This window comes from Phascolarctos cinereus, unplaced genomic scaffold (assembly GCF_003287225.1).
Source record: "Phascolarctos cinereus isolate Bilbo 61053 unplaced genomic scaffold, phaCin_HiC Scaffold_1;HRSCAF=81, whole genome shotgun sequence".
Classification (NCBI taxonomy): Eukaryota; Metazoa; Chordata; class Mammalia; order Diprotodontia; family Phascolarctidae; genus Phascolarctos; species Phascolarctos cinereus.
Genome location: NW_027555514.1, coordinates 192,610,654 through 192,626,082, shown reverse-complemented (window position 1 = coordinate 192,626,082; position 15,429 = coordinate 192,610,654). Strand labels below are relative to the sequence as shown.

The 15,429-nt window shown below is 40.3% G+C and overlaps 1 protein-coding gene across 1 annotated transcript in view; it reads left to right on the top strand.

Moving 5' to 3' along the window:
• PRMT8 (protein arginine methyltransferase 8) overlaps positions 1–15,429 on the top strand; it is a 161,807-nt gene that overhangs the window by 124,808 nt on the left and 21,570 nt on the right. The window contains exon 7 of the mRNA XM_021001647.1: positions 5,548–5,663. Within this exon, the coding sequence (XP_020857306.1) occupies positions 5,548–5,663 (116 nt within the window). The remainder of the gene's footprint in view (positions 1–5,547; positions 5,664–15,429) is intronic.

Genomic DNA, 15,429 nt, shown 5'->3' with positions numbered 1-15,429 from the left:
CTTTAGAACATCTATAATTGTGCTCCCTCCACTACCCAGAGTTTGGAAATTCCTTAGATTCTTAGATTATAACCTCCTCATGTCCTTATAATCTTCCATGTCTTCTTCTGTCACATTCAGTTAGTAAATTAGACAACCAGCATTTATTAAGTGCCCACTGTACGTGCCGGCACTGTGCTACATACGGGGGATGCCAAGAAAGGCAAATGTATCCTGTATGTATCTTGTCCGTACGTAGTTTTTGCCACAGCCTAAAGTGGGAGACAATGTGCCAAAAGTTATGTACAAACAAGATACATACAGGATACGTTGGATACAATCAATAGAAGGATGGGACTAGCAGTTGGGGAGACTGGGAAAGGCTTCAGGAAGAAAGTGAAACTTTGGCTAACATTAAACCTTTGCCCTCATATTTTACTCTCATTCCTCCACTTCTCTCTCTTCTTCCAATCACTGCCCCCTTGCCCTACTTTCTTCTTTTCAGTCTTGACCCCACTGCTGACCAGTTCAACTCTTATCTTGTTCTCTACCCTTGAATTCCTTGGTTCCAACTGCTGCTCACACTTTGTCAGAACTCATCCTTACCAAGACAGCTGAATGTGGATGGAGAGGAATTCACACAACCGTGCCAAATAGGTCCACTCTAAATTCATTTACTTAATCTAAGCTGGGCTGTCACTGTTACATGGCAATCCTTTCTATTACATTTCCTTCCTTTGATTTTCTATACCTGTTCTTCTCTTAAGTTCCCTACACTATTTCCTTCACCCTCACTTTAAGAAGACTGCCTCCTACTTCACTGTGAGCTCTCTTTTCTTTCCTAATTTACATCTCAAAGTCCTTCTAGATTGATGCCCATTCTCTTTACTTTGTTTTAGCCTCAGACGGAAGTGTTCCTTCTTGTCTAGGGCAAGCTCTCTTGTACCCTTATACCCCTGACCCCATACCCTCCTGTCTTCTTTGGGACCTTCCCCTTCAATCACTTCTTCTCTCTCCATCTCTCTCTGTCTCTGTCTCTCTCTCTCTCTCTCTCTCTCTCTCTCTCTCTCTCTCTCCATCTCTCTCTGTCTCTGTCTCTCTCTCTCTCACACACACACCCCCTTCCCTTCAATTTCTCCTTATCTGCCAGTTCTTTACCCACTGTCATCTGCTGCCTGAAAATATTTCAGGACTCCTTCACCCTTAAAATAACCTTCACTCGGGCCTATCATTCCTTCAAACTGTCATATTACATTGTTTCTTCCTTTCATTGCCAAACTCAAAAACAGTCATCTAAGCTTGCTGTTTTCACTTCTTCACCTCCCACTACTCACTTCCCAACCTCTTGCAATCTGACTTCTGGACCCACCAATCAAATAAAACTTCTCTCTCAAGCTTACCACTGACTTCATACCTTCTGAGTTTGATTTTCTCTGTCTTCCTCCTATTTGACCTCTGTACGGCTTTTTTGGATTCAATCAACCCCTCCTTCCGGATACCCTCTCCTTATTTGGCATCTTTGTTTGTTCTTTCCAGGTTCCCTTTCTACATACACAACCACTTCTCAGTCTCTCTTACTGGATCTGCTTCTATCCTCCTATACCTTTCACATGGGCACCACTAAAAACTCTATCCTGGGTCCTTCTTCTCTATGTATTATCTCTTAGTGATCTCATCTCGCCATTGCTGTTTTCAGATTGTTCCACTATTGCTATCATTCATCAACCCCTCCTCCTCTGAGGTTCACACTAACTAAATATAGATCCCAGAAGCTGTTATCTACTGACCCCAAGACATTCTCCTTCCCTTTTCAATCCCTGGCTCACAGTCTTCCTCTCTACCCTACCTCCTGCCCTGATGTTAGGAAATTTAGACATACATGTGGATGTTCCCTGAAATACTCCAACCTTCCGGTTCCTCAGTATACCCAGTCTTCATGACTTCTTCCTCCAACCTGCCCTAACTACAGAGGATAGTCTCACCTTAATCCTACCATCACCCACTAGTGTCCATGATCAAGCAAGAACTCTGAAATTCCTTGTCTTGATCAGAGTCTCTCTCATTCCACCTCTCCCTAAACCTACTTTTCATCTTAGTGAACCAATAACACTCAGCTGTATCCTCTACGCTGGAATCCCTTGCTTCTTTATCTTAACCTTGTTCGCACCTTAGCAAACTCTGTGTCTTGCTTGCTTTCACCATCTGTCTCCTCTGCTGGTAGTCCCATGATGCTGTATAAAGCTGAAGGGAGACATGAAACTATTCTGATTGGCTCCATTAGAAATTTATATAATCTGATCTCAACTAGGTGCTCACTGAAGCAAAGCAAACTGTTAACACCTCCTTAATTGACGAGCCCTTCCCTCCCCCCACGCCTTACCCCAGTCTTTTGAATACTCTCTCCTCTCTGGATTTCTGCAACACTGTTCTCTGTTATTTCTCTTCCTGTAACACTGTTCTCTGTTATTTCTCTTCCTATCTGACTGCTCCTACTTGTTTCCTTTGCTGGATCATCACCCGTGTCATGACGACTAACTTTGAGTGTACACTAAGACTCTGTCCTGGGCTGCCTCCTTTCCCCTTCTGTCCTCTTTCCTCTTTATATTCTTCCTCTTGGTGAACTTATCAGCCCTAGTGGGTTCATTACCTCCACACGAATGATTCCTAGATCTATATATCCAGGCCCATCTCTCTTCTGTGGTACAGTCCTATATACCCAATTGGATATTTTGAATTAGATGTGGATATCTCAAACTTAACATGTCCAAAATGTCACTGTTCCCTGAAACCCACCCCTCTTCAAAACTGTCCTATTACTGTCAAGGGCACTACTATTCTTTGAGTCACCCAGGTTTGCAACCTTAGTGTTACCCTTGATTTCTCACTCTCACTCACCCCACAAATCCAGTTGCTATATCTTGTCATGTCTGTTTCTATAATATCATTAGTATATAACTCCTTCTCTGAATTCGTTGTTGTTCAGTAGTGTCTGATTCTTAGTGAACCCGTTTGGGATTTTCTTGGCTAAGATACTGGAATGATTTGCCATTTCCTACTGTAGCTCATTTGCAGATAAGGAAACTGAGGCAAACAGGGTTAAGTGACTTGCCCAAGGTCACACAGCTAGTAAGTGTCTGAGGCCAGATTTGAACTCAAAAAGATGGGTTTTCTTGACTCCAGGCTTGGCATTCTATTCACTTTGCTACCTAGCTGCCTCGTACTCACATCCTAGTTTAAATCCTCATCATGTCTGTCCTAAACTATTGGAGTACCCTCCTAACTATTTCCTTGACTTAAGTCACTCCCGTCTCTGTGCACATTCCCCATGCCTGGAATGCTCTCTCTTCTTATCTCTACCTTTTGGAAGCCTAATAATCAAAGCTCAGCTAAGTGACTCCTTTTTCATGAAGCCTCTCCTGGTCACCATGTTTGCTGATGGCTTCCTCTTCAATGTTAACTTGTATCTGCATTAAATGTGTTTTGTATATACTTAGATACACACACATCTTTCCCTTTAGAATGCAAATGCCTTGGTGGCAGGGAGTTTTGCTACTGTTTTTGACTCAAGAGCCTAGAACTGTAACCATAACATAGTGAGTGTTCAACAACTGCATGCTAGTTTGATTGATCATGGCATTGCATTAGCCTCTTTCCGATGTAGTCTTCTTCCTTCCTTCTGGTTCACCTGTTCTCCAATGTATGCCCTACCCAGCTTCCAGAATAATCTTCCTAAGGTACAGATCAGACCAAATTGCTCCCTTGGCCAAAAATTTTCAGTTCCATTTAGGAGAAAAAATCAAACTCCTTTGTCCAGCATTCAAAGCTTCCACCCCATCCCCCAATCTGGTTCCAACCTCTTTCCAGATTTATTTCATGTTATTCCTTTACTGCAGTCAACCTAATAGCTGTTCCTTGGCATTCCATCTTCTATTTTTCTTAGTACAGGCTATCCCTCAGGCTTGGAATCTATTTCTCAGATTCTTTACCTTAATTTAAGGCTCAACTCAAATGCCATGAAGCTTTTTCCAAGACTCTGTTGTTGTCTCCTTCAGTCGCTGTCCTTAAATTATATTGGGTTTATTTACTGTTGTACAGGTGCCTCTAAATTGTACATTTTATCTCCCCTTCCCGATAGAATGCAAGCTCTGGGAGGGCAAGGACTACTTTGTATCAATAGAATTCTAACATAATGCTTTATACACAACAGGTACTTTATGTATTTTGTTGATTTGAATAAAAAAAAATCCCTTGCCCATAGAAGTTGAGAAAGGCCCCATGGAGCATGTAGGCTTTGAAGTATGTATAGGATTTAGAAAGAATGAAGGGAGTGAGAGTGGGAATTTAGGTAAGGGGAACAGCATAAGCAAAGGTTTGGAGGTAGGAATAACAATTATTCCTTACATTCTTATAGTGCCTTATAAATATACATCCATCAATTTTGTTCATTTGTTTATTTCATCCTCACAACTCTGTGAGATCTGGCATCATTATCCATTTTTCAAATAAAGGACTTGAAGTCCTACAGGTAAAGTGACTTTTCTTACACTCATTTTTATAGCATCTCAAGACTTATAAGAGCTTTTCTTTACAAGAATCCTATAGAGTTACTATAATTACTCCCATTTTGTAGTTGAGGAAAGTGATTTATATGTGGTCACACAATGTTGGAGCCTGCATTAGGACCCAGTTGATTTGGTTCCAAGAGCTGCTCTCTTTCTAGCATACCACGAATCCTCTGTGATCAGGGTATACAAGGGGAATGTTGAGGAAACCACACCCAGCTGGAGTAGAAGGTCTAGGTTGAAGCACTGCCTTGACCTTTTTTTTTTTTAAGCAAGTGAGGTTAAGTGACTTGCCAGGGTCACACTGCTAATACGTGTCAAGTGTTTGGTCTGAGACTGGATTTGAACTCAGGTCTTCCTGACTTCAGGGCCAGTGCTCTATCCACTTGCTTTGACTTTTAAAGCCCTTCATCACTTGGCCCCTTCTTATCTTTCCTGTCTTCTTATACCTTACTGCTCTCCAGGTACTCTAGGTTCAAGTGATTCTGGCCTCCTTCCTGTTCCTCGAACATGGCACTCCATCTCCCAACTGAGCATGTTTATTGGTTGTTCTCCATGCCTAGAATGTTCCACCCCCTTCTCCCATCTTCCCTGTCTTCCTTCAAGTCTCAGCTAGAATCCTAACTTATGCCAGAAGCCTTTCCCAGTCCTTAATCCTTAGTTCCTTTCATCTGAGACCATCCTCAATTTACCCTGAATGTATCTTGTTTGCACATACTTGTTAGCATGATTTCTCCCCAATTAGTCAGTGAGCTCCTTGAAAATAGGGACCCTTTTCCCTTTTCTTTATATCCACAGGGCTTAGCACAGCACCTGTAACATAGTAGGTGCTTAATATATGCTTGTTGGCTACTGACTGAATGAGGAAACTCCATCCCCTCTCTGCATCACTTGTAGTAGCAGCATATATTCTGCTCACTTGTCTGGCTAGTCAGGAAAACTAAACCAAGTTCCCAGCCCTGCTGCCAGCCTACCTGACCTCTGATGCCTCTCTCTGCTCCAACAGGGTGGGAGAACGTGTACGGCTTTGACATGACCTGTATCCGGGACGTCGCCATGAGAGAACCCCTGGTGGACATTGTCGACCCAAAGCAAGTGGTGACCAATGCCTGTTTAATAAAGGTCTGGTAACTCATAAATGTCCTGATTGGGCTAGAATTGTCTCAGAGATCCAGCTCTGCTATCTTGGAAAGGGAGTTTGATTCTAAGAGCAAGACCTCAGGGCTGGGCCTTGAGTCAGCCATCTGGTTAGAAAAAGAAAAGAAACATGTTCAGAGCTCACCTCTCCAAATGACCCCAGTTTCTTAAATCCTCAAGTTAGCCCCAACTCTATAAATTATAGTGGATCATTCTTGGCCCTTTAGAATTATAAGACCTTGAGGTAAAAAAGAGTTTAGAGAAGACCTTGCCCACCCCTTCACTTTACATCTCAGAGAACTGAGCCTTAGAGAGTTGAATTGATTTGCCAGGCATCACACAGTAGCAGAGATTGAATTTAATCTTCATCTTTCTGATTCCAAATCTAGCACTATAGCCCAATGCCTCAAAAATTGACCAGTATTTATTTTATGCTGACTTTGTGCCCAGCCTCTCAGTTATAACAAAAGGGTGTGCCATGGTTTGAGTTCCTTGGGTTATAGCTGCTCTAGCATTGTAATATTCAATATGTTTCCAGACTCCCTTGCTGTTAGTGACTGATGAGCCAGGAAGCATTTCTGTCAAAGAAGGAGTGAACAGAATTTCTTTCTCCAGTCTGTTGAGAATTATACTCCATGATGGTGTAGTGGGCCTTGGGGCTTCTGGGGGAGGGAGAAGGGGAGGAAAGAAAGTCATGTGGAAGAGGGATTCTACTTGTTCTATTTGGTCTCAGAGGATAGAACTGTGCACAATTGAAGGAAGCTGCAGCTTGATGCATTGAAGAACATCCCAGTAATTCTAAGAGTCCAAAAGTGCAGTGTGTTTCCTGGAGAGGGAGGGAGAGGGATAGTGAGCTCCTCATTCCTGAATGCAGCTGGTAAATGTTTAATAACTGGCACTCTAGGAGGAAAAAAGTAGCAATAATACACTTGTAAGTGTAATCTGCATTATTTATATTTTATCACTCACTTTCTTAAGTCTAGACAATCAACAATATATCGAGCCCTAATTTGTAGCATTGCTTGATTTCTGAGGTACAGATACTTACACTGAAAATTTAGCAAATCAGCTCTTGAGAGCAGTAGAAGATGGCTCCAGCGCTCCCCTATCTGGAGGTCTTCAAATAAAGGTTGGATGACAAGATGTTAGGGATATTGCAGGGGGGATTCATGCTTAAGCATTGGTTGGATTATGTGGTCTTTGAGGATCTGACCAACACTGACATTCTCAGATTCTATTAGAGGGTCAATGGTAGGAATTAAGTTAGGTTTACCAAGGTCTCTCTAAACTAGAGTCATATTAGAGGCACTTGGAACAACCAGAACCAAAGAGTGCTAAAGATGGCTGGGGGAGTGGGGTATCAGTATTAGAGTTCATCAAGTCCCAGTGAGGAAACTGAGGCCAGGATAGGTAAAGTGTCTAAGGTCACAAAGCTACTGTGTCATTAAACTGTGATCTACCACCAAGTCTCTTCACTCCCAGACCAGTGGTTTTGTTTACTATACCACACTGCTGCCTGCATCTCTGGAGAGTTATGCTTGTCCTTGAGAATATCTGTTGAGTCACATGTGGATTGTCAATAGATAGACATTACATCAAGTAAAGAGAATATTTCTGCTTCCTGGAGGGGAAAGAGTTCAAAGATTCCCCAAACAGGGGAACGCTGAAATAGGTACTATAATGCCCCTGTCTCTCAATCCAGTCCAGGTAGAGAGGAATTATTATTATTATTGTTATTATTTTTGTTAAAAGTCTCCAGGCAGAGAAATCCTATACTTTTCCCTGGTAGCCCTCACAGCATCTCAAAGTCAAAGAGACTCCTGGAATCATTTAGTACAACTTGTATCTATTTGTTCTTGATAAACTCCATCAGTTTATAGTGATCACTTCCTTTTTAAGTTATTTAAAAATTATTATTTAAATTATAACTTAATCAGTTCTAGAATTTATTCTCATTCTAGAATTTTGATAGGAAATAAACATTTCTTACTCTCATCTTCATATCCATGCTAAATAAATCTTGGCATAAATAAAACCTATTTTCTCTGGTTCAGGCCTCTCTGGAGGTAGAAAAGAACTGGTCAGCATCCCCCTGAAACCAATCCTTCTAATCCTTCTTATTGCTGAACTACAGATGTTACATCCTAGTCTCTTTCAGATCTCCTATTTCCTTCTTAAAACAGAACAAATGAACAAACAGGAGAATTTGAAGACTTCTCAGAGATACTTGAGAGAAAAAAACAAAAAACAAAAATGGTGATAGGGCCTCTTCTGGCCTTAAGGATGAGTAGTCAGTGTCTTAGAAATGCACGACTCAGATGACTTAGTTACTTCTTTCTCAGATTAGTGGGAACTAGTATTTTCTTTGGATTACATCCAGTGTGAAAGGCATCATGGTACAGTGGAGGGCTAGCTGACCTGAGAGTCATGAAAGCTCAAACACTGGGGGCAGCTAGGTGGCGCAGTGGATAAAGCACCAGCCCTGAATTCAGGAGGACCTGAGTTCAAATCCGGCATCAGACACATAACACTTAACTAACTGTGTGACCCCAGGCAAGTCGCTGAACCCCATTGCCTAGCCAAAATAATAATAATAATAATAATAATAATAATAATAATAATAATAATAATAATAATAATAAATTAAATAAATAAAAAAGAAAGTTCAAGCACCATTGCTGACTCACCCTAGCTTTGTGACCCTTGACCAATCACTTAATTTCTCAGTGCCCCAGATAATTCTCTAAGACAAGGGCTCTTAACAGACCCAGTAGATCTGTGGATACATTTTGGGGAGTCTGTGAATTTTTCTTAATATAGTGGTAAGTGTATTTCAATATATTTCATTTCTTTTGTAATCTTCTGATTCTAATTAATTGTTTAAAAGCATTATCCATAGACCTCAGGCTTCACTGGATTGCCAAAAGGGTCTATGATGCCCCCCCAAAGTTAAGAGACCACAATTTAAGATCGTTAGTTCCAGGTCTGTACTGGTAGAGGGAAGAGGAATCTTTCCCACTGGAAATTCTCTACAGCAATGAAATCACAGGTTTGCTTCAGTGGGAGGAGGGGAGTTTAAAAAAAAAAGATTATGTTTCAGAAAAAAAAAAGCCCTCCCACAATGCAAATCATTTTGATTGATACTAACAACTCCCATTTATATAGTACTTCACACACCTTATCACATTTGAGCTATACAACAGTTCTGTGAGGGAAGTAGTACAAATATCATTATCACAATTTTACAGGTGAGGAAATCTAGGCTTTGAGCAGGTGAATGAATTACCTAAATGATACTAAGTGATAGAACTGAGACCCAAATGCAGAACTTTTATATCTAAGCTTTATGTCCTTTTACTAAATAGTGCTAGCCTTCGCAATATGGAACTTCCCTACTTAGCTGTTCTCTCCATATGTGCAGGCCCGATGCCTGCCTTTCCTTCATAGATGCATGTCATGAGTTACAGAGGCTTTCAAAATGAATCACTTGGTAGCCAGTCCTCTGGTAGTAGGCCTCTCCAGTTGTAGCAAGGCTGGTCCTTGGACAATAGACACCCAAGCCTTCCCTGGGACTATATTCAAAGCCTGGTAGAACCTTCTAGAGCTTGAATTCCATTGGCATAGTCTTGGAAAAACTTGGCTCTCTTCCAAACTGTGATGAGGCTCCTCTATTTAAACAGGTAAACAGTGAAGCCAGTACAAAGAACACTGGATTGACATCAGAAGACATGAGTTTTGATCCTGGCTTTGCTATTTCCTACCTGACTTTGGGCATTCATTTATAAAGTGAGGGAAGGTCCATTCTAGCTCAAAATCTATGATTCTGTCATCTATATTAAAACAAAACTAACTATAAATCAATGAACAAAAATGTATATGTCATAATTAAAAATTTTAAACAACGACTTAAAACCGATAGCTTTTGTCACTCAACAAAGGAATAAAAAGACACCAACAGATTACCAAGACTCTCTGTGATATCTCTGGTGACTCAGCAGTAACAGACCTCAGCAGCTTAAAGATGAAAGGTCAGCATCTTTCTGGACTGATTACCTGAGGAACTAGCCCAGGCACCATTATAGGATTTTAGGGATGGCAGGGCCCTTGGAGATTATCTAGTTCAACTCCCTTATTTTAAGAGTTGCGGAAACTGAATCACAGACTTTCCTAACATCACGCAGGTATTAAGTAGCAGAATCAGGTTTCAAATATGGGTCTTTTATTTCTAAATCCAATTAATCTCTCCAATTTGGCATGCTGCCTAGTGGAGAATACAGCCTTAAAGGATCATGGATTTAGAGTGGAAGGGACCTTTCAAGTCATTTAGTCCATCCTCCTCCCCGCCCCACTCCAGATTGGTTGACGGACTTTGCCCAAGATTACACAAAGTAAGTAGCAGAGCCAGAATTTGAACCTGGGTCTTTCATCTCCAGATTCAGTGGATTGTACTACCCAGAGCTGTACTTCCATCATCTGAGACAGGCCCTAGAAAAATCTTCTCACTTGGTTACACTGAAGTGGGTAAACTCACCCAGGTGTATCCAAGGACATTCTAACCAACTTGAATCAAAGAAATTTACAGAGATTTTAAAACCTTACTCCAAATTTTTCAAAACTCTTAAGTTACAATATTTGAAGACAATGATTAAGTCTTTCCCCTCCTTTCTCTTCTTATCCCTACCTGCCACCATTTTTTTTCTTTACTGGTTTACTATAATAGGAAAAGATAGGGATCGGCTGGTTTCTTTGGAGGTTTAAAACCACCAGTGACCTCCTGTTCAGCTGTCAGTAATGTGCGAAGTAATTTTTTGTCTTATTGCTGGGCTAGGAAAATATTTGCCCTTATTCACACCCTTAATTGCTATTTTCATCATGCTATTAATGTTTTTGGTGCATTAACCTTTATTATAATTAAGCCTATGTTTTGACCAGACATGCTGGGACACATCCATTTGTAACACTACTCAGTGGAGGCCAAGAAAGGCCAAGGCCATTCTGTTTAATTTATGCTGATGGAACACTAAGTCACCTGTGGGGCTGCCCTCAGCACAGCCTCTAAGTTCTCTAAGAGGCCAGAGAAGTTCCTATTCCTCCCAGGAGGAGACCTGGGAGGCAAAGGAATTTGGCTCTGCCTCAGATCTTTGGATTCCAAGAAGAGGTATAGAATTTAAAACCAAAACAGGCCTTAACAGTCATCTATTTCACCCCTTCCATTTTACAGATTAGGAAAAGGAGGCCAGGGAGAAGTCGTGACTTGATAGTAGTAGGCAGTAGAACCAAGATAGAAATGCAGGTTCCTTGGATCTGGGGCAGCTAGGTGGCATATCTAGGAGCATCAGGCCTGGAGTCAGGAAGACCTGAGTTCAAATCTGGTCTCAGACACTAATTGTGTGAGCCTGGCTAAGTCACTTAAGTTTGCCTCAGTTTCCTCATCTGTACAAAAGAAAATGGCAAACCATTCCAGTATCTTTGCCAAGAAAACTCAAAATGGGGCATGACTGGAAAAAGGGCTGAACACCATTTTTGGATCTAGGTCCAGAGCTCCTTCCATTGTCCCAGACTGAAAACTCTCTCTATTATAATACCAATGCTTCTAGGGGACATATGGAGATGGAGTGAGGACAAAGTGAGGCTGGGATATTCCATTAGAAAGGAAAAGCATTAGCAAAGGTATGGAAGTAGAAACACATAAAGCATAGAATTATCATAGGATCAAAGGGGGAGAGGTACCCTAAAGGATCTTATCCAATCTTATCATTTTCAGCAGATTACACCGAGGCCCAAAGACTTCCCCAATGTCACACAGGAATTAAATAGCAGATTCATCATTCAGTGTTCTGAAGCATTGAATAGTCTACCTCAGATAGAATAGTAGTTATGCATGGGAATCAGTAGGACAGGACACTGGCAATGTACCGAAGCAACAGGTTGTAGAGGGTCGTCAGTGATAGGCAAGCTAGATGACTACTTGGCAGGCTAAGGGGTGCCATCAATGAGTTCTGGGCAGAGCTATCCATTAGGAAAGTTACTCTGGAAGCTACATGGAGGACGGATTGGAGAGAGGAGCAAGTAGAGGCAGAGACCATGGTTTGGACAGGTGAGAAGTGGTGATGAGCTATGGTTGCGGCTGTGGGAATGGCTGGGAGAAAAGCCGAGTTTGTGTCTCACCTCTTACTTATGACCTGTGTAACTTGGGCAAGTCACAATAATAGCTAGCATTTATATAGTGCTTTACCAATATTATCTCATTTTATCCTCACAACATCCTTGGGAGGCAGGTGCCATTATTATTGTTATTATTATTATTTTTTTTTTTACAGCTGAGGAAACTGATGCAAATGGAGGTTTAAGTGAGTTTCTCAGGGTTATATAGCTAGTGTCTGAGGCCAGATTTGAACTCAAGTCTTCCTGACTCCTTGTCAAGTGCTCTATCCACTGTGCTACTTAGCTGTAATGACACTCCAAACCTCAGTTTCCTTATATGTAAAATGAAGAGATTGTGCTGGATAGTTTACAAAATTCTGTCCAATTCTAAACCTATGACTCTATGAATTGAGAAGAATTTATTAAAAATAGGAATTGATTGAAAGGGAAGGGAAAGGAGAAGGGAATCAGTATTTATATAGTGACTACTATATGTGCCCTGGCTAAGTGCTTTATAAAATTGCATAGTCAAATAAAAGACTTCCATATTAGCTATGTCCAAAATTGTGTCTCATTCTACATCTTGGATCCATCATCTCTCTGTCAGGATGTAGATAGACCTCTTCATTATTGGTCCTTTGGAATAATGGTTGATCAGAGTTCTTAAGTCTTATTTGTTTTTTATAAAACTGTTGTTATTGTTTATAGTGTAAATTATTTTCCTGGCTTTGCTCACTTCACTCAGCATCATCAGTCCTACAAATCTTCCCAGGTTTCTTTGAAATGATCCTCTTTATCATTTCCCATAGTATAATAGTTTTCTGTTATATTCAAATGCTATAAGTTGCTCAGCCATTCCCAGGTTGATGCAGACTCCCTTAGGTTCCAATTCTTTGCCACCACAAAAAGAGTTGCTTTAATTGTTTTTGTACACATAATAGCTTTTCCCCTTTCTTTGATCTCTTTAGGAGTGCTGCCTGGCTTAGTCTTAAAGAGTTCTAGGAATAGAAAGTCCATAGATCCTTCAGTTGCCAGTTCCTAATATTTGACAGTCTTGACAGATGGGAAGTTCTTCCTTATGCCTAACTTAAATCTCTCTTGCTATGTTATAAGACCCTTGTAAGTTTTTGTCCTATTTTGATTAGAACTGGCAAATAATTGGTGAGCATCCTTCACCAAAAAAGAATGGTACATTGTGAAGTCTTTCAATTACATTTGCTCCTCATGCAAGATTGATTTTTATCTACTACCTGCTGAAATTGTTACATCTATTAGTTCTTCATCTCCCAGTTGGAACTGAAAATTCTATCCTTTTTTCCTCCACTAGTTTTAGAACCTTTGTTTTTCCTCTGCTTGGGATCATTTTAAATGGGTTGCCGCAGAGCAGACCAGGACTGCTTTCTGTGACTTTCTGATCTAGGATCTCTCATGAGATGCCGCTCGATACTAGTGCCCTGAAGGTCAAAATATCCTTGGATTTTGTCACTCTTTACCTGCTGAAGAATTGCTTAGATATTTCTCTCCTTGACTTGAGCTTATCCCTTGACCCCTCACTGAACTTTTTTCTTTGTTGCGGTGATTCCCTTTTTTAAAAAGTTAAAATTTCCCCCCCCAATTACATATAGGAACAATTTTTGACATTCATTCAAAAATTTTTTTGAGTTCCAAATTTTCTCCCCCCCCATTGAAAAGGCAAGTGATTATACATGTGCAGTCATGCACAGCATATTTCCGTGTTAGTCATATTGTGAAAGAAAACACAGACAAAAAAGTTAAGTAAAGAGAAAGTGTGCTTTGATCTTCATTCAGACTCCATCAGTTCTTTGTCTGAAGAGGAGTAGCATTTTTCATCGTAAGTCCTTCAGAATTGTCTTGGATCATTGTATTGCTAAGAATAGCTAAGTCATTCACTGTTGATCATTATATCATATTGTTGTTATTGCATGTAATGTCCTCCTGGTTCTGCTCATTTCACTTTGCATCAATTCATATAAGTCTTTCCAGGTTTTTCTGAAAGCATCCTGCCTGTCATTTCTTATAACACAACAGTATTTCATCACAATCATGTACAACAATTTGTTCAGCCATTCTCCTTCAATTTCCAATTCTTTGCCATCTCTAAAAGAGCTACTATAAATATTTTTGTACACGTGGGTCCTTTTCCTTTTTTATCTCTTTGGGATATAGAACTAGCAGTGGTGCTGCTTGGTCAAAAGCTGTGCATGGTTTTATAGCCCTATGGCTATAGTTCCAAATTGCTCTACAGAATCAGTATATGTTGTGCTGATTCCTTACCCTCTCTCAACTCCTGTCCAGAACCCAGTCATAATAGTGACTCATGTGTCAGGTAATTGGCAAATGACAGGGATGTGATTGGCTCTCAGCTAAGACAAGGAAATGAGAAAGATCTAGAAAGATTCATAGCCCTTCCAGGTCACATCTCCTACTATGTAAAGGTAAGGCGAGCTTCCCAAATATGAGAGAAGATGTGGTTTTCCAGGAAAAGGATTGGAACCTTAATCTTGAAATGAGTAGCTGTTGTTTCATAGACTTTTAGAATGTTAAACTGGATGGAACCTGGAAGACCATATGGTTTAATCCCAACACTTTACAGATGAGGAAACTGAGGCCCAAAGAAAGGAGATGATTTGGTCAAGGACTCACAACTAATCAATAGCAGAACCATAACCAGATCTTCTAAGTCTCAGCATCCTTTCCACATACCATTGTAACTTCTTGTCTCCTTAACCCTTTGTCTTGAAAAAGGATAAGTCCCAGGAATGTCATTGCCAAAATTCAGAGTTCCCATGATAAAGAAGAAATTACTACAAACATCAAGAAAGAAGCAGTTCAAGTTCCAAGGATCAGGATCACACAAAACCTAGCAGCTTCTAAGAATGACTAGAGGAGCAACATTCCAAAAGGCAAATGAGATAGGTACCAAGAATAACAAACCTTAAAAAGCTGAGTATAATCTTATAGGGGAATAATGGATCTTAAGTGCAATAGAGTTTTTAAGCATTTCTGAAAAAAGACGAGAGCTGAATAGGAAGAAAGGAGGGAAGAAAACAAGCATTTATTAAGCTCTGGACACTGAGCTAAACACTTTACAAAAATTATCTCATGTGACCTCTGTGAGGTAGGTGCTGTTATTATTTCCATTTTTCAGTTGAGGAAACTGAGGCAAACAGAAGTTAAATTATTTGACCAGGATCATACAGCCAGCAAGAATCTAAGGCCATATTTGAACTCAGATCTTCTTGGCTCCAGGCCATGCTCTATCCACTGTGCAGTGTGCCTATATTACATTATAACAAAATTAAAAATAAATCTTACCACTTTTAGTCAAGCACTTCATACTGCTTTCTTGTCAACGATATCCTCAGCTCAGTGATAAAGAGTAAATAAATGCTTCCGAATTTAAAATAAAATTAAATTTAAAAAAAGATAGGATATCAGCATGAAGATATCAGAACTCTACATCAATATTTAGCTGGCACACACAACAGAAAACTTGAATGCTTTATTGCCCAGTTAAAGGCAATGAAAGAGAAACATGGCATAGGCTCTAGAAAATGAAAGTATGTCAGAAATTATTGATACTCTT